Genomic DNA, 22,723 nt, shown 5'->3' with positions numbered 1-22,723 from the left:
TCCCAAATATTCTATTGATGAATAAATGGCAAGTGGGGGGATTATCTGTAGAAAAAATCAAGTTCATATATTGAATTAATTATGAGGTGACACGTCATGACACGTGGACTGGTAAAGAAATGACAGTTGGCAAAGAATAGTTGAAGAGGTACGAGCTTCATCAGGCATGGGCAAAGATCCAAGAAAACTAGAAGAGATAGGTGCTCGGACCTCTTGATATTCTGAAGACGCATCGGAAGAATGAACCTAAATAGCAAAAGGGGTATAGATACATATTATTGGTAATTAATAGACATTACTTACGGAAAACGTTATAGAATCTGTATTGAATCAGTTACGATTGATAATTATAACGTTACATTAAATGACATTAATTGTCCATAATGACTCCATTATGAAAGGAAAGAAACGTATTACTTAGAAATAGCTATAAAAGGTTAGGAATGACATTTGTAAGGACACGAAATACTATTGGAATATACAGATTTACTTTACTTTCTATTCAATTATTATTTACATCAATTATTCTTATTTCTACTTGATTATCAGTAACCCGAGTTCTTCTTAAAATAAGCTTTGACTGAAATCCCTATTTTTGGTTAAACAGTTTGGTAGTCGCTTATGTTAGGTGTTTGTCCTGATTTTCTTACCATATTTAGTTTTCCTATCTTTCGAAGGAAAGACAACCTATTTACCATAATTGAGTTTTCTGTTTTGTAAAAAAAAATTATAATTCTTTCATATTTGGCTAGTCCTTTTTTTTGGAGACAAAAGTTTTGGACTTCTATAAATTGAGATCCTTCCTTCTTATTCAGCAGCATCCACAATGTAGTCATGTGGGGTTTGAGAGTCGTGTTTAGGGGGAGAACTTTACGGGACAAGTGTTAGTGTGTCACTTGTGTTTGTCTCTTCGTGAGGTTGTTCTTTCGATATTTTATGTCTCTTTTATATAGTAGATTGCTCATCTCTGTCGTGGGCGTAGGTCAATTGATAGAGGCGGATCTAAAATTTAAATCTTATGGGTTCAACTTTTAAAGTTTTTAGCATTGAACTCATTATATTTTTAAAGTTATGGGTTCATATTTATTATTTTTGTAATTTTAATGAATTTTTACACATAAAATTGTACTCTGCGTTAAAAGTTATGGATTCAGTTGAACCCGGTGATATAATACTACATCCGCTACTGTCAATTGACCGAACCACGTTAAATTTTTTTGTCTCTTTTAGTAGATTTCTCTTTTGTTCTTTGATTTATCGTCGTTCAAAATTTGCTTACTAGTTTCCGCATGACACCTAATTATTTTCGATCCTAAAGAGGAAACTATTCAGAAGCTAAAATGTTCCCTATATTAGTGTATATTGGATTGTGTGTGAGATAGAGAGAGAGCACAGATGGCTACTGAGAGAAAAGAACAAAGGTTTCTTTGCGCTTCTATTAATTACAATGAGAAGAAAGTAGAATACCAACTACTTACAGTATGGGGGAGGTAATATTTAGAAGATTGCTAGGGGCATGGTGAAAATTTGGACTGCGCTTTTCACAGCTTCAACATCGATATCTACCAATTTTCCCGTCTCTGATGAAATGGTTGCACATTTCTTTTCTTCTGCATTAGGAACAAAACTTCTGGCCTTATCCTCAGAACAGAATAGCCCAACACTGCACAGAGAAAACCAGAACAGATTTCAGACATGGTTTCATGCCCCCCCCCCCCCCCCCAATAGGTAAGTTCGATAGTAAATATAAGACTAGTGTATAAACTTCCCACAAAGACAGCAAAAGATGCAAAAATTTCGCCAGTTACAGCTTGTAATACATGACATTACCTTGGCTTTCCACGTGCATGAGCAAGTTGTATGGCAGCTGTATTTGTACATATCACTCCAGCAGAGTCATCAATAAGAGCAGCAAGCTAAGTCAGAGAAATTTGTGAACACTATTAGTTTCTAGTGCTCGTGTTGCTATTTCCTTCTAAAATTTATATACTTCCATTACGTTCTTGTGGACAAAAAAGCAGCATATAGATAAAGTTGCTGCTACTAAACATGCAACAGAAGCAGCTAATTCAAGAATTTCTCTCTTTATGTTTCTTCAACCACTGGTGTATCAGTCATTGAAAATACATATGATATCATGATCTGGCAGAGAAAACAAACCTGTCCAGGAGTGGTTATGAACACTATACTAGCATCTAAACCAACTGCATCTTCCACATTTTCTCTTTCTTTCTCATGCGGAATGACAAAAACTGGTTTGATTCCCCTGATATAGTTTGCTGTCCATTAGTATATCTCACAAAATTTATTGCATTTGATGAGAAAGACTAACCAGCTTTTTCTGAAAAACACGGACATCATACCTAATCTCTTCTGCTATCTCAGCCCAAATCTCGATTGGAAGCAAGCTGTCAGCATCGCCCCTCGACTGCATAGAAGCTTTGGAATCTGATTTTATCCCATGAATTACAATATATTTCCCTCTCTGTGCACCAGCATTCTTATATTTTGCCTCTACAACCTCCCTAATCTTTCTTGAGATTGAAACTTTAAGTGGGGGTAAAGGTTGTCGTGGTACTTTACGAGCTGGTCTGCCCAACCAATCAACCATCTGACGATACCTATGTCACAAAACTGTGTTTATAAACATGTGATATGCAAACTAAAATTTCAGTTAAAACATCTACATACATATGGTATCCGCCCTCAGAAAGTTTCATGCTCTCTGGTGTAAAAGTTTCTGATAGAAACAATCCTGCTCCTGCAGAATTCACATTTGGGTAAATGTAGCTAACTCTGTCACGGGCGGTTGACATAAACAAGAATACTGCATGTCCAATCCCTGCCAGTTTGGTTGACAAGATCATATCATAGTACCTACTCTGCAATAAACCATGTATCAGAGCAAAATAACTTAGCCAAAAAAAAATCCTAGTATAAATTCTCTATTCATAATGCAGGTAGCTTGAAGCTGAAATGCAGAACAGTAAATTTTTATCTCCATTTGACTAGAAAAAGTGATTAATAATTTAATATCTTGAAGTTAGTGTAAGCAATTATTTAATTTTCAAACACGGTTTGCTCGACTTCACAAGGATCTTAATCTACACTTGTGCAGGAAAAAAAACAAAAGGGTAAAGCAAAACAAATCTGGATGATTGGCGAGCATTGCACTAGCCTTTTCCAGGCAAATCTTAAAAGTCAAAAAGGCTGTTTAAACTAGATAACTATAGGTGCAATTATATTAAGACCAAGGTGATCACTTAGCTACATAATTAAGAAAAGAGCTTCAGTATTATATACACTGACGGTGTAAGTATCTACGTAATCAAGTCGTTGATAAGATAATTATAAATAAATCTTCGTACCTAGCCAAGTGGCTTAGGACCCGTTTGTCCATAAAAAAATTCCATTTTTATAATTTTTTTTCTTTCAAAAATGTGTTTGTCCATGAAATTTTTCAGTTTTTTAAAAAAAGTTGGAAAATGAATTTTTCAAGAACCATTTTTGGGTGGATCAAGTTACTTGCCAACTGCCACCTATCGACCCCGACCTCTTTTCTTTTTCAAAAAAACTTTTTTTCCCCACTCACAATACTGCAATATTGTTTAAATGCATGTCCAAACACAAATTCAAATTCCAAATACCGTTTTTCAACTTAACTCCAAATACTAGTTCTTCCTTTTTTCCAAAATTGCATTTTTTATGTCCAAACGCCTAATTAGTGTTTGATGTTTCTCTAAGTTTAAGATGCAGTGTGATAATTACATACATACATCTAGATATAGCAAGAACCAGACTTAGAAGGCAAAAAATTGTTTAATTAATGATCTGTTATAATGGAATGGCGGCAAACCTTAAGAATTCCAACCATATCTGTGTACTCTGCTGGTTCAGGAAAATCATCATCTAAGTCATAGGCATTAGCCCACCTCACATTTTTGTTCAGTTCAAAAGTCTGCTTTCCCCTTGGCGTCGCAAGAATATCCACTTGAACACCAGGGTACCTATCCTTAATCATCTGAATTGTTGGAAAAAATAGCAAATTCTCATAAACTCCTCCATCAATTACACAACAGCATCTCCTAACATCACCTCTAATTTTCAAACCCAAGGAAGCAATTTCGACAGAGTATCCCATTGGGAATTTAAGGAATCCGTATGGATTATCGGGATTATCAGGTGGTCTTGGATCCTCATCTTGTTTACCATCAGAAAAAAGTGAACCATACTCCATTTCAGGATCATCACCATAGTCAAAAGGGTCAAGCCATGGATTTTTCTTCTTAGCATTGAGCAGAAAACTCCCTGATTTTCTGGCACAAAATGTGTTATCCAATGGATTTTTAATCAAGAAAGGTACATTTGTGACATGGGTTATAGGAAATGAAGGTGGGCTATTAAGAAAATGAGAAACGGACTTAGGTAGTAGACTAGTTGTAGCCATTTGAGTGTATCATAAAATTCTGCAATAATTTTGGGATAGGAACTGCTTTTGTTACTAAAAACTATAGCAGAATAGCAGAAGCTGACGTTGGATTTGAATGTGTGAAGGGTGTTGGATAAGTAGGTCCCAATGTTTTCCCTTTGTTCTTGCCTTGTCTTCTACTTCTGGTAGTAAAAAATACAAGTGCTAGCAATACTATATTTGTACACCAGCATAGGGAGAATCAGTTACAGATTTCCTATAAAAAGATTGCTTAAGAAGCAATCAAGGAAAAAGTTGCATGTGAAAAGGAAAGAAAAAAGGGCATCCCGGTACACTAAGCTCCTGTTATACGTTGGGTCCGGGAAAGAGTTGGACTACAAGGGTCTATCGTACGCAGTCTTAACCTATATTTTTGCAAGAGACTATTTCTATAGCTCGAACTTGCGACCTCCTGGTCACATGACAACATTTTTACCAATTGCGCCTTAAAGAAAAGAACTCCGCAAAACTGTCTATCAAGTCAAAAAAGCAAGATTAGAAAAAGAGTCAATGATGAGATGAAAAGGAAGAAAAGATTACATAGAGGGAGAGAGACGAGATCTTAAAAGGGAAAAAGTAAATTCTTAGGCCTTGTTTTATTCACTAACTAGCTTGTGAGTAGTCTCTGATCTACTGACTTTAGTGTAACTTCCTTTGATAGTATTGTTTCCTCTTTATAATCTTAATATATATGAAGATGTCCATGAAACTAAAGTTGTACTCAAACTTTCATTTGTAACTTTTACATCACCTATTTTTGGTTTCCATTTCCAATCTGACATTATATAATGCAACAGTACTCTAGTAGTACTAAACTAAAACTAGCATTATTAACTTGTAATACTTCAAACTTAGAGATTGAGGGTTGGTCGATACTCAAACCTAATTATCAAATTAAGATATATCTCACATTTTTTTAACGAGTCATAGAGCAACTATTATCAGAAAGTTTAATTCTAAACTCTTACGTATTACGTAACTAACATGAGTTCCGTGTATAATAGGGGGAAGGCAACAATGCAAAAATTAAGATCAAAATTTTCACTAATCAATGGACCAAACATTTCTTACGAACAAGCTATGCTTGCAAGCCGTTGATATGAAAAAGAAAAAAAAGTTATTTTAACCACTTTTGCACACCCCCAAAAAAATGAAAGGGAGACTACAAATAAAACCTAGGTCCCTCGATACTAAATTTTCTTAGATAAATAGGTGTAGCTGCTACTCCCCCGTCACGTACCCATCCCAAATTAACAAGTTAGCTTCAATATATAGAATTTATGTCAAAATCAATTTCTTCTATCATTTTTGCAGTAATAGAGTAAGAGGAGCAATAATCAAACACCACATTTTGGTTTCGTACTTATCCTGAACTCTGTTTTGAGCTGGCAATTCCCCTCTTTTTCTTTTCCTTTTCCTTTTCTGTTTCATATTGGTCCAATAATGGTAGTTTAAAAAACACATTTTAAGGTTTAGTAGTTAGTATGTGCCTTTTTATTCTAAATTTTGTACTCTACGTAATATTTTCTTATTCTTCAAAGTGTATTATACTAGTTTATAAAACCAGAAAAATATTCTTAGATTGTGTAAATAATGCCCCTTTCAATTAAGTAAAAAAAAGAAGAGAACATTAGTAAATTGAGAAATACTAATTGAAGAAGATAAACGAAAAAGAGAACGCAAAAAGAAAAATAAAGTAGAAATATTTTATACGTGGCAAAAGCTAAGTGGTGGCTTTTGTTGATCACGCTGAAATGAAAATGAAGAACGAGCCGTAGTAATATGGTCTCTCTCTCTAGAAACATCCTTAAAGAAGTCGCCGTTAGTTTCCCAGATCGGACAGTCTCCAATTTCCCATTAAACCTGTCTACCCACTCCCCCCCCCCCAACCCAACCCCCGAATCTACTTCCTTTTCTTCTTCTTGTCGACAATGTGCTCTTTAACTCTCTAGGGTTCTTATTCTCTACCTTCCGGTCCACAACAATTACAATGCACCTTCTTTTTCCTTTCACTTTTTTTTGCTCTCGCAGCAGTCCAACCCTAGCATATTTGAAATTCTAGTTTCTTTGAATTTCTAGAGTTGTAATTGCTTCAATGTCTGGAGGCCCTAGGGTTAAATCGATGAACCATGCTGATTCCGAGGTCCGACCAGTACTCGGGCCGGCGGGTAATAAGGCCAGATCCGTTGAATTACGAAAGCCCATTGAGAAGCCCGTTAAGACTAACAACAAGCCAGCTGAGACTGAAGAGTCTAAGGGCAAGAAATTTCCAGGAGCTGATCCGTTGCCGCAATCAAAGTCGCCGGTGGCTGCTTCGAAGAAATGTGGGAGTGTTCCTTCTATTTTGAGACAGCAGCAAGACCATAGGACTTTGTTGATGAGGCCTAATTTATCGCTCAATGCCTCGTGTTCTTCTGATGCTTCAACGGACTCTTCTCATAGCCGAGCATCCACGGGGAAATTGAGCCGCGGTAGTTTGACGCCAAAGTCTGGACGAAGGAAGCAATGCAGCCCGAAAGTAGACAAGTCTGAGAAAAGTGGAAAATCTGTTGGTGAATCGGAAAGCTTGTCTCCCAGTCCCGTCAGTGGTGATGCTTCAGTGATAAAGAAAAGGTGTGCTTGGGTGACCCCAACTACTGGTATGTCCACTTCTATAGTGTTGCAATTTTATTTGCTGAATGTCTTTTTACTGTGTTTTTGATAAGGCAAAGGCACTGTTAAGTGTCTTGCATAATTGTCTCTTTCTTAAGTTTCTTACATAATTGTGGGATAGCATTTCTGACACTGGTGTCCTTGGTTCATCTATAAGTCCTAGTTAATCCACTAGCAGCAGAAAATGGAAATATGTAGGTCTTTGCTAGAATATGAATATTCATCTTTAAATGTACTACTGAAGTTTGTAAAAGTGTAGATGGGGTTTGGATTTCTTTACTTTATTGGGACACAGAACAATGGACTCAATAGTTCAGCCACATTTCAAAGCTGGGCTAGTTCTGCTTTCAGCTGAGTTCAGGAGACTCATTCGAATTCTGAGTATTAGCTAACTCATTGATCTCATTTTGAAAAGCCTTGTGCCCCTAAGCTGTCATATTTCAAGCCTGCTACCATCTGAGTTATATAGTGCTATGCTGTTGGATACCAGCTAGATTGCTTGTCCATCTAGATAAATGCTCGTTGTTGATTGATGTATCCGTTACCTTTATTATATCCTAACCTAATCTAGTATTAATGCTCCTACAGATTATGATTATCTTCATGGTTACTATTTACGTATTGGATAACATTACCTGTTCCACGAAGCTGATCTTATATACGAATTGAATCCCCAATTACGTCTTGATCGGATTTCTTTGGATAAGACTTTCCTGTAATGGTTGCGTTAAGTTAGGGGAAATCTGGTAATTATTTAACAGTTAATCTTTTAGATGCGTTCCAGTTTCCTTTACCACCTAACGCAAATTAATGTGAGTAAATATGCTTATCTGTGACAGCTTGTACTAAGGCTTTTCCAACTTTCCTTTTCTTGTGTTCCTGTAGTTGGAATTTAATTCCATACCCTTTTCCAACTTCCCTTTTTTCTTGAGTTCCTGAAGTTGGAATTTAATTCCCTTCCTGGTGTTGCTTGAGGCAATGAAGAGGAGCACTTGACCTAGTATGTAAAGAAGGTAAAAGCAATTCTAAACTAGTAGCATACGCCTGTTCAGGAAGTCGCTTAAGTTTCATATTTTTTTTATGATGAACAAAGAAGGTAAGAGAATGGTCAAAGGAGTGAAATTTCCCCATCATTAATTGGGAAGTCATCTGTACATGGCATTTCCTAAGATGCCTCATATGCCTAATGAGTGTCCGAGCTGTAAACTTGATTTCCTTGGGCATTAAAAGAGGATCGTCTTGTAATTGCCGAGCAGTCTTATAGACATGATTTACAAGGTGTGCATGCTTCTCCAAGTGCCCCCACATGGCTCTTTATGAGATGCCAGTCTTATCTAACTGACCACCGGCTTTGTGAATTCCTTTTGAAGTAACTAGTGGTGTGTTCTTAGTTATGATGTGTGTCTTATTACTAATTATTACATAGAGTAGCTGGGTTGTTGGCTAGAAGGATGTTTGATAGGTACGAACACATGTATGCTCGTCTATGAGGTTCTATGTTCAAGTTTGATGAGAATGCACCTTTTCATTGAACAACTCCGAGGGCAAGTGCCAAAAGCTGGGGGGTGGGGGGTGGGGGGATTATTACTCTCATTAACTAGTTTGTAATCTAGCCTCAGAATCTATTGATCCATGCAAGTTGAGCACTTTTCTTTTACCATTCGATTGTAGGTCCCATGTGTATAGTGTATTTATGATGCATGGATATTAGTAACATGCATGGTTGTATAATTTATTCATTAGCATCATTCTATTAAACCACATCTCCGGCATCTTATTTAATAGTCTTTTCCCTTATTTGCTATTTCTCTTCCTCCTTCTCTTTTTCTTTTGTCAACATGTAGCGTACATTAGGGTGATTAAGGACATGTACGATGGAGCCAAGACTCAAGTAAGGACGGTGGTGGAGACTCAGGTCATTTTCCGGTTTTGATGGGATTGTACCCGGAATCTGCACTTAGCCCGTTTTTATTTGTCCTGATGAATCGACGCAATACATCCAAGGAGAGGTGCCTTGGTGCATGCAATTTGCGGACGATATAGTATTGATGTACGAGACGAAGGACGGTGTTAACACCAAGTTAGAGGTATGAATATAGGCCCTGGAGTCTAAGGTTTCAGGCTGAGCAGGACTAAGATTGAGTACCTGGAATGCAGGTTCACTGGAATAACTCACGAAGCGGACGTAGAAGTGCGGCTTGTTACACAAATCATTTCGAAGAGAGATTCAAGTATCTTGGGTTTAGAATCCAAGGTAATTGGGAGATTGACGAGTATGTCACTCATCGTATTGGGTCGGGGTGGATGAAATGGAAGCTCGCTTCCGGTGTTCTATATGATAAGAACGTGCCACCTAGACTTAAAGGTAAGTTCTATAGGGTGGTTGTTAGGCCGGCTATGATGTTTGGAACGGAGTGTTAGCCAGTCAAGAGCTCTCATGTACTGAAGTTGCAAAGTAGCAGAGATGAGGATGCTGAGATGGATGTGTGAATATACTAAAAGAGATGAGATTGGGAGTGAAGATACTTGGGACAAGGTGGGAGTGGCCCCCATGGTAGATAAGTTGCGGGAAGCGAGGCTAGGATGGTTCGGGCATGTAAAAAGGAGATGCCTAGATGCCCCAGTGAGAGGGAGAGTGAGAGGTTGGCTATGGTGGGAGAGAAGTGATAAGGCAAGATATGACACACCTTCAACTTACTGAGGACATGGCCCTGGATAGGAAGATATTGAGATCGAGAATTAGGGTAGAAGGCTAGTAGGTAGCCGTGAGCGTATCCTTCTTGTTATCCTGATGTTGTTGATAATATGTCGGGTTACTGTTTCCTTTTCATGGTTTGTACGCTATTGTTTTCTTTCCAACAAGTGATGTGACTATGCTTCCTATGAGCAGAGGGCCTATTGGAAACAACCTCTCTACCTTTACAAGGTAGGGATAAGGTTGCGTACGCACTACCCTCTCCAGACTCCACTTGTAGGATTACGCTGAGTTTATTGTTATTGTATTGTTTCCTTTCCATGGTTTGTACGCTACTGTTTTCTTTCCAACAAGTGATGTGACTATGCTTCCCCTGAACCGAAGGTCTATTGGAAACAATCTCTCTACCTTCACAAGGTAGGGGTAAGGTTGCGTACACACTACTTTCTCCAGACCCCACTTGTGGGATTACACTGCTTTATTGTTGTTGTTGTTGTCTAACAATATCAAACATGGTCAGAGGAGTGATGGGTTATGTCCTTGATGTCGGGAAATTTAAGTGACTGGCCATGCATGAGCTCTGAAACATAATCATTTTGAAGTATTAATAAATCATTTCTAGAAAATCTCTCTCTACTGTAGTCTTTGTGGCAATCTTAGCTGCTGTCTTGGCCCCTTTGATATAAATAAAATCCTTGGGCAGGCCAGAACCTTCATTGTCATGATTGCGATGATAGGATATAACTGAGCTTTGGCTTCCTCTGGTGCACCGCTATCAGTGAAGCCCCCTCCGCGATTGGTGTATAGGATTCTCACTTGCCACTTCTCCTCCCATGGTGTTTGAGTTTACAGCCTATTATGAGATGTAGCGGGTCATTTCTATACCTTTCCGTTCCCTAATGATGAGATTTGGGGTTTAAAGATGGAAAATATGATAGTATTATTGTTTACCTTTCTCAAAAAGAATAAAAGAAAATAAAAGGAGTACGATACTATCCAAAAACAAAAAAGAAACAGAAGCGACAGAAGTGTTATGATGATAGGATCATTTTTGGGTCCGCTATTAACTGTGACCTGATGAGGGGAAGAATTAATTTCGGATTCTTTTTCCCTTAGTTGGGCTTAACCGCTTAAGAACTAACGGATAAAATTAAGAAAGGTCAAAGTGTTAGGCATGGAACCTGATACTGAATAAGTATGTAGTGCATGTAAAACTAATAGTTTGTGTACGTCTCTATTCCATTTTGTCGCACACATATGATGGTCTGTGATCTAGCTCTCTAGCTGGATTTACTTTTGTTCTTCTTTTCCTACATTGAGGAACAAGTAGCAACTCTTCCAACAAGTTGATCAGGGTAAATTTTTCCATTTTCGTGATCGATTCTAAGCAAAGGATCCATATAGGTTTCCTCTGAATGGTTTAGTCGCCATTCCTTTTTGGTCTTGGTTAACTCCCTGTTCTAAAAAGGTTTGTTTTTCTATTAGGAGTTAACCAAGTTTTCTCTTGTATCTATTTTGCATCTTCTTGATGCATTTAATGCAATACCTTACTTCATTTAAAAGAAAAAAGGATCCATATAGGTTTATTATTTGTCGGGAGTGCTATTCCGGTAGTATATCTCCGTGACGGGAAGCCTAATTTTTCCCTTAAAGACAAATTATTTGGTAGTGGAATAAAATGGGTTGAACAGAGGGGAAAATGAGACAGAAGACTCATGTAGCTAATCCTTGTAAGTCTGCGATTGGGGTTAATTCATTGTTTGTGATGGATTCTGTTATTGATCCAGTTTTGGAATTTGCCATTATATTGGTAGTAATCCCTTTTGCAGGATATATTGTTGTTATAATGTAGATGTTACGTTCTTATTAGTTCCCTCTGCTAATTGGTTTCATTTTGCCAAAAGATCCATCATATGCTGCTTTTCATGATGAGGAATGGGGAGTTCCAGTCCATGACGACAAGTGCGTACTCCTACTTTGTATTTTCTTATTCTTCTGCAGCATGCAATGACAAGGCAATTTCATGTGATGCTCAGTCTGAGTTACTGCTATTTTACAGGAAACTTTTTGAACTTCTCAGTCTATGCACCGCATTAGCTGAACTCTCATGGCCAGCAATTCTCAGTAAAAGGCATACGTTTAGGTACATTAAGCTCTGCACCAGTGCTTTGGAGTACCAGAACATGGGTTATTGTTTCATATCTGGTTGCCTTACAAAAGCTGGAACTATTTGTTATGCAGAGAAGTCTTTCAAAATTTTGACCCAGTTGCAGTCTCAAAACTAAATGAGAAGAAGATAGCACCACCAGGAAGTCCTGCCAGCACTCTCTTATCAGAGGTAAAGCTGCGGGCAATTATTGAAAATGCACGCCAAACCTGTAAGGTATGTGCAAAGTTTTCTCTCTTACTGGGTTGTCCTTGTCTTGAAGAAGAATTTGTACTGGGTTCTACTCAGTGCTTGGCTCTTTTTCGTCATAAATCGAAATACTTAGATAATTCCACCAAGATGGCTGTCAATTTTACAAAACGTAATAGGAGGCTGTGGGACCATCGTTAGATAATTAAAGAAGATAGCAACAGGAAATTGCTTCTTCGCTGCAAATAAATTAGAGCCCAATAGTTTTCAAGTTAATTGGTCTACGTTTGTTGTATCAGCTGTCTTGAGCAGAAAGCCTTTCCGTCGATAATTCTGCTTCTCAGAAAACTGATGGGTTTCTGTACTTGGTGCAAAATTTTCAAAATAGTTGGCAGCTGCATGTGATGTGCTGTTAAAGTCAGAAACTACAGATATGATATGATTATGAAATATAAGGCATTAGCTGTGTTTTTAATAGGTGCGGTATTCTAGAAGTGGGGTATATTAAATAACAAAGAGCTTCTGAAAGGAGAAAGAGAAACGATATTTCTCAAATATTTTTTTCTTTTCTTTTAAAAGTAAGGATTTCGGAGTATGAGGGTCAAATCATTAATTTTTTTTGTGTGAATTTGGATAGCGGCTTTTATTTAGTTCTTTTGAAATAGGAACTATATACTTTAGACTACATAAAAGTAGTCTAAATCATAACTTGTCTTGTTTAAATATTAAAGTAAAATCCATATTGGGCTCCTCAATATAACAGCGTCAGTGAGTAGTAATTGTTACTTGGAAACAATTTTTGACGCCATGCCCTTGTTATCCTCTCAGATAATCGATGAGCTTGGATCTTTCGACAAATACATGTGGGGTTTTGTGAACAACAAACCTATAGTTAGTCAGTTCCGATATGCAAGGCAGGTGCCAATGAAGACATCAAAAGCAGAAGGGATAAGCAAAGACCTAGTTAAAAGAGGATTCAGAGGAGTCGGGCCTACTGTTGTGTACTCTTTCATGCAAGTAGCTGGAATTACAAACGACCATCTCATTAGTTGCTTCAGATTTCATGATTGTGTAGCTGCAATTGATGGAATGGACAAAGATGATGGCCTTGTGGCCAAGACTGAAGTGAAACAACAACTCAAGGATGAAACTGAAATGGGTCTTATAAGAGCTATTGCTGACTTCAATTTATCCACATAGTGAATTGTGTCAAGGCGTCAAAGTAGTGATATGTAATTTATACTCCTAGTAGTAGATTTGGTGGCTTTGCGCCCTTGTTTGCGATACAGTTGAAAGGGCGGCAAGTGCTTGTGTATAAATGACCTTGCTATTATTTTTTCCCGCTGCTGTGTACATCTCAGGCTTTAGGCTATCTGCAGCTAAGTAGGGGTAGCGATGAAAATTTAAGAGGAATTTGCGTAGGCTGTGTGTATACAATTTGATAAAAAAATTAATGTCATAGGCCTAGGCAAAACTGGGCAAGGTGGAGTAGGTTTTAAGTGGGGAAAATTAAGTTGGCTGGACAAGTGAGTCGCTAATCATCCAGCGTTCCAGGTTAAGAAATTACATCTGAAAAAGAATGACGAAAAAAACATAGATTACATTAAAAGACAAGCTTAGGAAATGGTGGTTGACTAATACTTTTCTACATTTTATGTTATATGCTGTCTCTATATTTGTTTTACTACTAACGTTATAGCTTTCTGTTTGGAAACAGCCTCTCTACCCCAGAGTAGGGGTAAGGTCTGCGTACACACTACCTTTTTGAGACCTCACTAGTGGGATTATACTGGATTGTTGTTGTTATTATCGCTTTCTGTTCCGCTACCAGAAGAGATTTTTTGGAACTCCAGAAAAATCGGTAGTCGCTACAACCTCTGTCACTGCCTAGACAAGCCCCGCTTGACAGGCTCGTCCCAGAAGGCTGAGGGGGGATTGACCCCAGCTCATATGTATGGATAACCGTCCTCCAAACCAATTGGGTCATCCCGAAGGGGCCCCACCAGAAGAGATTACAAAGTTAATACATTATTTTCAGGTCAACGTTTGTGGTCGAGGCAGGCATTAACTTTGCAGGTTTGAAAATCAACTTGAATTGCGCTGACATTAACATTTAAAAACTAGGCGAGTAGCATAAGCTATTTTTGTTTTAGTCTTACCATGACCCTGAATTATAATAATCCTTAGCTCGCGGTACTTATGCTCCCAAAATCTCTCCTTTTTAACTTCTCCTCCTCACGTATATGGTCTTTTCTGCTTTTGACTTCAACACGGCCTGAATTTTTGGATTCCGTCAAAGTGACCAGAAAACGAAAGAAAAACATATAGTTAACAGACTAGATAAATCTCATCCAATTAATTGCAAAAGAATATCTACACTATCCGATTATTTAAGAGCTAACTGCAGATAATGTACACTAAGCATGTTGTGGTAACGTGAAAATAAATGAATAACATGTTAGAGTCGATCAAAAAAACCAGTCAGTTATACAAAAAATTAAGTTCATACCAAATATAGCAATTCAAATCTGATCAAGTATAGAATTTTAAACCTTATTTCGTATATTGCAGAAATCACCGAATTCAACAACGATAATCTAAGTCCTCCAAAATCTCGATGTTGTGAGACTCAGAGTAAATTGAGACCTAACCAATTTTGGCTGCCATGGAAAATTAGCCCAAATCAAGATCCCATTCCCACGTGCACCTCCTAGTCCAACCTACTATGTCCCTAAGAGACAATAACAGTATTTACATTTTACAACATTTTCTAGTGGGGGAGTGCGGTGGGCTGTGTTTCTCTGGAACCTTTCAATGAGTCAAAAACACTGAACAACTGTCTGTCTGTCCACCAATCATCAATAATGAGGTTTGGTTTTATTTAATAATTTATTTATCCGTGTGATTATTTGGTAGGAATTTTCCCGAAATGGCGGCAGCTAAGGCAGCTTGAAAACTTGGATCTTTTGTCAAGGAAGTAGCCATTTGTTCAATCAAAAAATGCTGAAACTCTGGTCTATTTTGATGATTATTATTATCAGCTCCTCCTGATAATGATTTGCGCTTATGTCCACCTACAGTACTAGTACTTGTACTACTAGCCACTTTCTTATCTTCAATTTGTAACATGTTTTTGGGTTCTGTGCTGTTGAGAGTCTGACATGGCACTGAAGCAGTAACCCCAAGAGTACTCTTCCCGTTTAAACGGCTTGACGGGGAAGTTGTAACGGCGTCCATTTTAGAGGGATGTGAATGGTTGTGTTCTCCTTCATATGTTGCCACTAGAATTGACTGATCTTCTACGCTTCTCTGCACCTATTAAATTAACAACTCATTGTTAGAGAAGAATCGAGTGGGCAGAAACGAATTCAAGATTTAGAGTTAGTTATAAATGAAATCAAAATGAGTGTCACTTTATCGTATGCATACATTTTAAATGCTTTTTCCATATGTATACCTAGTTTAAATCGAAATAATAAGTTAAGTTTAACCTATGAAAACTATTCTAAATTTGCGTCTGAGGTTAGGCCACCAAATTTTATACCATCCATAAAATATCTGGAAGTAGTTACTACAATTAAGAAATTTCAAGGAAAGTCGGGCTAGCTAATTAATAACTCCTACAGTCCTACTTGTTGAGTTGTTTTCTAGTCGAAAAAGACATGAGATATTTTTTTTAACACTCTTAGTTTAACTATACGTCAGGAAGAATCAATTTACAATCAAAGAAATAATAATTTTGTCATATGCATCCTAAAAAAGCTATTGACATTATTTTTGCTTTTCGATTTACATATTAGACCTTAATCAAATTTTTTTTCAGCACTGGTTTTGAGCTACATATTAGTTCCATGAAGCTAGAATCACATAAAATGAGAATTTAATCATTCAGAATGCGTTAAATTTAGTTGCTGCCATGTAACCAGGAGGTTACGGGTTCAAGCCGTGAAAACAGCCTCTTGTAGAAATGCAGGGTAAGGCTGCGTACAATAAACCCTCGTGATCCGACCCTTCTCCTGCCCCGCACATAACTAGAGCTTAGTGCGCGGGCTGCCTTTTTAGAATACTTAGATTTGTTTGGAGGTCTGAAGTTTAAAGTACCTTCTTTTTAACGAGGCAGGTAGGAGCAAAAGAACACTTGAAATAAGCTCTTGGAGATGGGCTGTCTCTTGTTACTTTCTGACCATATTTCCTCCATTGATATCCATCCTTCACAATCTGCACAAAAATATTAATAAATATTGCGTTCAATACTCAATATAAATTGAAAACATTAAATTAAACAGATGATGATCAAGAACATTTACAGTATTGGGAACTTACAAGAGAAGTATCAGATGGTTCAGTTCTAACATAAACTCTAGTTGTCTTAGTTTTAATGTGCTCTTCTCTTGGTTTCTTTGTACAAGAGTTGTCTTCATCACTTGAGCTACTCTCTCCTTGAATTGATTTCAATATTTCATTGTTTTCAGATTTTCTTTTCTTTGATCCAGCGCTATGATCATCAGCTGAAGTAGTAGTAGCAGTAGTATTGTGCTTGCTCATATACTCCGTTACTTGGTTTCTCAATGCATTGTAATTCTGGCACATCACTGTTAACATCTCCGTCAGCTTCTTGTTTTCAGCACTTACTCTATTTAGTTCCTCTAACAAATCACTTGCCTGCATAGACAACACAACACAAAACAAAAGAAAATTAAGAAAATTTATCATTTTTCCGAATTATTGGTTGTTGTTATTGCGTTTCGTCTATTTTCTGGTTCTTATGATGTTGTTATTATTTCTATGGTTTCTGTTGATGGTATTGATATATTGTTTCTTTTCGTCTTTTTTGTTTTCTTGCGCCGAGGGTCTATCGGAAAACAGTCTCTCTACTCCATCGGGGTCGGGTAAGGTCTGCGTACTACCCTCCGCAGACTCTTCACCTATGAGATTTTACTGGGTTGTTGTTGTCGTCGTCATTTTTCCCAACCATATGATATTCAAAGCTCATTGTTCAGACTAATCTGAATTCGTGAATAACCTCCCTAAAGGAGTATATCACTCTCCACAAAAGAAAAAGTTCTATCTTTCATAATTACATATTTATCAATTAATTAATCGAGATGAAGAAAGATTTGGTATTTTCTAACTAATATTAAGCAAGAAAAGTTAACAAAGAGAAGGAAACAAGAAAAAGATTAATTTACAAACCTCATCCTTGACTGGCGTGTGATCTATTCCAAGCCCAATAAAATTACTCTCAACTTCTTGTTTCTGAAATCAAATGAAATGACTCAATATTCCAAATTAAACCAAAGAATATATAATTATTAAATTCGGGAAATATATGCATGATATATATTGCAAATTTAATTATCTCATATGCTTACCGGTACTCCATCAGGAACTCGAAGAGGTCTAAAATTCAGATCCAAAGAAGTATCAACTAAACTTGTAAATTCCATTGCTTTTTTAAATTTTCTTCTAAGAAATATCAAGTAAAATGATTTCCTCTTTAATTCAGAAACGTTTGCTTTTTCAAACTGATATCGACTGAATGAATTAGAAGGTTTAAATAGTGAACTAAGGAAGAAGTCTAGAAGACCAAGTTGTAGGAAGGTAAGAAGAAAATCAAGAGAAAAGTATAAAAATGTATTCAAGTTGAGAGTTGGAAGAATCCTTGGCTTTCTTCACAGCTTATTTATAGTTGTAAAAATAATAATATATTACAGCAAGATATTGGCATATTCAAGAAAAATAAATAAAGTAAGTGAGTTACATTTTTTGTCGGCCCATATCATATGTTGAATTTCTTCCTACTAGTCAAAGTCAAGCCTGCCCATAGGAAACTAGAAAGAAACATATCTAATAAGACAAAACAGAAGAAAAAGGAATTTAAAAAAAAATGATATAAATCATCATTATGTTCTTAGTTGGACATATGGGCAGAGGATGGAGGATAGGATAATAGTCTTCATAAATAATAAATACTCCCTGAATAAATAAATAAATAAATAAATACATAAATAAATAAATAGGTAGAATTTTGATTCAATCTTCCTATCTAACAAGTGGTAAGGCATCGGTTTTTGGTACCGGCATGCAAAGGTTCGAATTTTTTACTCCAGATTATGAACACCCGATCGGATCTGTCAAGAATGAGTTGACGACTATAAGGGAAGCAGCTGACTGCAGTCCCGGAGCCCACAAGCCAAAAAAAAGTTTGACTTGAACCTACCTTTGCTAAGAGAAGAGAGAGAAGGGAAAGACAGATGACAGAAAGAAATCCTTCCAACCGCGGAATTGAACACAACACTAACTTCGGCCAGGTTCTTTTATCATTCTCCTGGCCCTTGCTTAACTCCTTGTTCCGTAAACCGGTCGCTGGTAGATCTGATCGGATCCCGGACACGCGAGAGCCCAGCCCGGGAGGAATGCATGGTTCCCTGGCACTTCATGGGATGGACGTTCGCAGTCCTCCTCCATCTAATCTAACCTTACCTCGTTGAACATCCACTTGAAACGGCATAATCATCAGAACTGACTGCAACTTCATTGACTGAATGAACTGGTGCCTATACTTTTCTAGGCTCCTGGTGCTGGCTGTAGCCGTGGGAGGAGGGGGCTCTACCAAAAAGCATGTTGTCACGTCAGCCGACTTACTTGTTTACTAATTAAAAACCATACTATTGTACTACTTATATTTAATATGGAAAAATAATATTGTATAGCTGTTGTAAAAATAATAGCCGCAGAATTGTATAAAATTTATATATTTTTTGTATATATATATATATATATATATATATATATATATATATATATATATATATTCTATATGTTATATACAAAAATTATACACTTTTTCGGCTACCAGATATAAATAATTTCTGGCGCGGGTTAAAAGTGATAATACTCCTTAATTTTAGTCGTGGACATCCACATTACCTTCCTGTCACGTTTGCAATAACATTTTCCACGTTATCTAATACTCTGAACCAGTGTTACCCCCCCCCCCACCCGTCCCACACACATCCACACCCCCAAGAATAGGATATACCAATTCATCAATTTATCTTTAAAATACGCGTTCTATATGTGTATCTCAGAACTTTTAGTCAAAATTGTCCATTAATCTTGTTTAGATGAATAAACAGATAATATTGAAGAAAAAACAAAGATGAATTATTTGATAAGTTCTAGATGTAGTTTATTAAATTAAAAAAATTACTGAATTATATTTTTTTTTCTAAAGGGAAGAAAACTAAAATCTTCTCGATCTGAAGTTTGAAAGTTAGAGGAATTATTTATTTCTGTTTGACTATCAGTTGATCCTATTATTGATCTTCAAATTGTTATGTCGATCAAGAAAACCTAGACTTATAGGAGATGGCGGAGAAAATTGAAATTTTCATATGTGAACATTTAATTTTCTAGATAGAGAAATTCAGAATACATGGACAGTATTGTCATACCTCCTTTTTACCTGCGCCGGCAGAGGCGTAGGGGAGTTTTTCCATTTAAAGGACAATCGAAACAGGATTTGTTTATTTAATTCAGAGTCGCCACTTGGGAGATTTATGGTGTACCAAGTCACCGGTTGTATCCCGAATCGAGGAAAAGAAATGACTCTGTATTACAATCCGCGAACCAGAAATCCTGATAATGAATTCTGTTAACCCGGGAGAAGGTGTTAGGTATTCCTGAGTTCCGTGGTTCTAGCACGGTCGCTCAACTGTCATATTCGGCTTATTTATCTGATTTTATACATGTTGGACCCGTGTGCAAATTTTAACTCTTTCCCGCTTTTATTGTTGTTATTTTAAGAGAGAATTGCAACGTCGTGAAAACACGTCTCGAACCACGTCACATCAATGCACCCGTGGTTATTGACACATTTCGACTTCGTTGAGATTTGGATTCGGATCACATAAATGTGCACCCGAGTTTAAGAAAGTAACTTATTAAAAGCGCGCCTAAAGTGAGTAGCGCGTTATTATTTTGAGGAAAGCCGTGAAATTCATTAGACGGTCCGTCCCGACATCTAAAGTATTTTAACGCAATATTTACTGAGGGCCCCGCAACTTCTGCGTTTTATTTGGCGAGGCTCGTCTCATTTATTATTTAAAGGCTAATCCCAAAATGACTATTATTCTTCTATTTATTTGTCTCTAAAGAAATAAAAGGGGGGTGGGGGGGCTAATTAGTTAATATTAGAAAATTCTATAGTCTATCAATTGAAAATTAGTAGGCCAAATGTCATTTCAACTTTAGGTCCAAAGAACCCAATCCATATACTGGGTCGAGTTTGAACTACACGACTCGGTTATTTGATTCTGCTAACATTCATGAATAAGTTAACTGATTCAAATTCGAGTAGACTATTGATATTAACCATGAACATGCAATTACTTGTTCCTACGTCGAAATAGTGAGCTTCACGAACAAAGGAGAGGACATCAATAACTAGCATGTTGGGCTGTTTTAAAAGCGCGTTTAACCTGAAATCGGAATAAGCACCACATGTTGACTTCTGGATTAGTTGTAGGTCCAAACAATACTGATATTCGATTTTTAACTCAATGTTAACTGAAATCAGTACTAAACTATACTAAGTTTACAACTAATGTACATGAATTAACAGCCTAAACAGTCCTAATTAGGTACAAACCTCACAATTTACATTTCATTGAGTTATAGATCAAATTGGACAATACAACTACTTATCATCTATATCTACTGAGCTACAGGTACAACATCAAATAATTAAAGGCCCGGGCACTTCCATTTCATGTTTACATCTCAAAGCTACATCAAATTGAGCTTAGTTGTGTACCTAGATTGGAGTGAATAGAAGAATAAAGAGGAAGTCAGCAGCAGTACAGCACAGCAAACAACAACAGCAGCAAATAACACCAGCAGACAGTCAATTGGAATTCAGAAACAGCTCCAAACCCAGTTTCAAATCAGAAAAAACACTTGACCACAGCTCATAACCAGTTGTGAGACCAAACAGCAACAACAAATAACTCCGAGCAACTAATTGGACCTCAAACTCAACAAGAAAACCAACCAGTGAACCTCAAACACTCTAGTAAACAGGCTGGAACTACCCCCCAACAATTGAAAATTAGGCACTTTACTTCAAGCTTGCAATGCTCTTTTTTACTGATTAAAGAAGGATCAAATGCAGAACCTAAGAGAACTAATTGCAATATATTTTGGTTTTTTGTTCTTAAACTCTCCCCAACTCTAAAAAGCTGAATGCCTTCTTTTAAAATGTTGTCTAAGACTGCACTTAAAAAAAAACTCTCCAAAACTTCCTCTCTCCTTCAGACTGATCCCGGACTCCTCCCTTTATACCCAAACACTGACCCTGCCAGCTCGTAAGAGCACTCAAGCAGAATTAAGAAACTAATTCTGCCCATGATATTCTTTAGAACTCCATTAGAGTATGTTTTGTTCTGTTTTTGATTCACTTGTTCACCACTAACCCTTGTCTTTTCTTTATTTAACTCAATGGTTATGGGTAGTACATACTTTAATTTCATTCTCATCAGGCCTCCCCATGCTATTATGTTTTGTTCCCCACAACTAATAAACAAATGCATTAGTTTAATGCTACATTAGTACTTACTGGACAGAACACTTAAACTAACCATTTTAAAACTTTTAAGTCCCAAATTATCCCCTAAAACCCATGTGATTACTATCCTACCCCAATCTTTTTAAACCTGTATGAAACCTCAGTTATAACCAATTTAAGCCTATCAATTGACTAATGAACTAACTCCCAATCAACAACATTAGGACAATTCAACAAGGTCAGATTTATATTAGAACAAACTTAACATAATAAACAAGTAGATTCAAATCATTAAACTCAATCACCAATTGAACTCAGATCAAATCTAACAGCATTTCAACCAAGATGGGGATTCAATGATTCAGGGCAATAGTCAGACTGGACTATTAAGGTCAAAAATTGATTCACACAGATGCATGAGAATAAGCTATCTATATTGGGAACAAATATAGCTCCAAATTAACCTCGAACAAAATGCTGGCACAACAAGTATACTAGCTATGAGCCCTGAGGCTGAGAATACAAAGGTCAGAAGATAAAACAACATCCAATAACTTGAACAGAACAACTGAACTATAGACATGAACGGACCAATTGACGAAACTATTTAATCGATTCAACACTTTATAGCATATGTTAATCAACAGAAGCAAACTGGACCAAGAAAAAAGTCTGATGGAGAAGGGGGAAAACTACTTGAAAAAAATGACGAATTAATCAGTCAAAATAAAATAACAACAAAAGAAAAAGGAAAAACAAAAGAAATACCTCGAAATTTCAGACCAAACTCAATCCTTTCAGTCGACACTTCGTCTTGAAATTTTGAAGCAAAAACGGATCTTAATCGAGTATTCTCGACTGAGAACACTCGACTAAAGTCGATTAAAACCTCAAATTTCCCCTTTACTCGGACAGGTTCCAGGTTTTGGCTCTCTAGGGTTCTTCATCGATTTAAAATTCGACCAGTTCTAGCAAGCTTTGAGC

The 22,723-nt window shown here is 36.9% G+C and overlaps 3 protein-coding genes across 3 annotated transcripts; 1 reads left to right on the top strand and 2 right to left on the bottom strand.

Annotated features, from left to right (window-relative positions):
• Positions 1-1,403: 1,403 nt before the first annotated feature.
• Positions 1,404-4,616, bottom strand: LOC107801003 (photosynthetic NDH subunit of subcomplex B 1, chloroplastic-like). Its single transcript, XM_016624266.2, has 6 exons — positions 3,857-4,616; positions 2,692-2,882; positions 2,364-2,621; positions 2,161-2,266; positions 1,831-1,916; positions 1,404-1,663 (listed from the first exon to the last, which is right to left on the bottom strand). The coding sequence occupies exons 1-6, from the start codon at positions 4,445-4,447 to the stop codon at positions 1,498-1,500; spliced, it is 1,398 nt and encodes a 465-aa protein (XP_016479752.1). The 5' UTR covers positions 4,448-4,616; the 3' UTR covers positions 1,404-1,497.
• Positions 4,617-6,255: 1,639 nt separating this feature from the next.
• Positions 6,256-13,524, top strand: LOC107801000 (uncharacterized). The gene is made up of 5 exons (XM_016624264.2): positions 6,256-7,107; positions 11,720-11,777; positions 11,875-11,958; positions 12,057-12,198; positions 13,000-13,524. The coding sequence occupies exons 1-5, from the start codon at positions 6,564-6,566 to the stop codon at positions 13,369-13,371; spliced, it is 1,200 nt and encodes a 399-aa protein (XP_016479750.1). The 5' UTR covers positions 6,256-6,563; the 3' UTR covers positions 13,372-13,524.
• A 1,188-nt stretch (positions 13,525-14,712) lies between these two features.
• On the bottom strand, positions 14,713-17,825 carry LOC107801001 (putative WRKY transcription factor 40). Its single transcript, XM_016624265.2, has 5 exons — positions 17,544-17,825; positions 17,365-17,427; positions 16,495-16,833; positions 16,273-16,389; positions 14,713-15,486 (listed from the first exon to the last, which is right to left on the bottom strand). The coding sequence occupies exons 1-5, from the start codon at positions 17,616-17,618 to the stop codon at positions 15,061-15,063; spliced, it is 1,020 nt and encodes a 339-aa protein (XP_016479751.1). The 5' UTR covers positions 17,619-17,825; the 3' UTR covers positions 14,713-15,060.
• Positions 17,826-22,723: the final 4,898 nt, after the last annotated feature.

The sequence above is a fragment of the Nicotiana tabacum genome, chromosome 6 (genome assembly GCF_000715075.1).
Source record: "Nicotiana tabacum cultivar K326 chromosome 6, ASM71507v2, whole genome shotgun sequence".
NCBI lineage: Eukaryota > Viridiplantae > Streptophyta > Magnoliopsida > Solanales > Solanaceae > Nicotiana > Nicotiana tabacum.
This window is presented reverse-complemented; position numbering and strand designations above follow the sequence as displayed.

What these genes read in the sequence shown, in the direction of transcription:
- LOC107801003 (XM_016624266.2), bottom strand. Translation starts at nt 4,447, where the DNA reads ATGGCTACAACTAGTCTACTACCTAAGTCCGTTTCTCATTTTCTTAAT. An exon ending in ATATGGTTGGAATTCTTAAG is followed by an intron (nt 2,883 to 3,856) that starts GTTTGCCGCCAT and finishes GGTTTATTGCAG; the next exon opens with AGTAGGTACTATGATATGAT. An exon ending in CATGCACGTGGAAAGCCAAG is followed by an intron (nt 1,664 to 1,830) that starts GTAATGTCATGT and finishes TTCTCTGTGCAG; the next exon opens with TGTTGGGCTATTCTGTTCTG.
- LOC107801000 (XM_016624264.2), top strand. Translation starts at nt 6,564, where the DNA reads ATGTCTGGAGGCCCTAGGGTTAAATCGATGAACCATGCTGATTCCGAG. An exon ending in TTGGGTGACCCCAACTACTG is followed by an intron (nt 7,108 to 11,719) that starts GTATGTCCACTT and finishes TTTTGCCAAAAG; the next exon opens with ATCCATCATATGCTGCTTTT. An exon ending in GTTCCAGTCCATGACGACAA is followed by an intron (nt 11,778 to 11,874) that starts GTGCGTACTCCT and finishes GCTATTTTACAG; the next exon opens with GAAACTTTTTGAACTTCTCA.
- LOC107801001 (XM_016624265.2), bottom strand. Translation starts at nt 17,618, where the DNA reads ATGGAATTTACAAGTTTAGTTGATACTTCTTTGGATCTGAATTTTAGA. An exon ending in AACCATCTGATACTTCTCTT is followed by an intron (nt 16,390 to 16,494) that starts GTAAGTTCCCAA and finishes ATTTTTGTGCAG; the next exon opens with ATTGTGAAGGATGGATATCA. An exon ending in CCTGCCTCGTTAAAAAGAAG is followed by an intron (nt 15,487 to 16,272) that starts GTACTTTAAACT and finishes TTAATTTAATAG; the next exon opens with GTGCAGAGAAGCGTAGAAGA.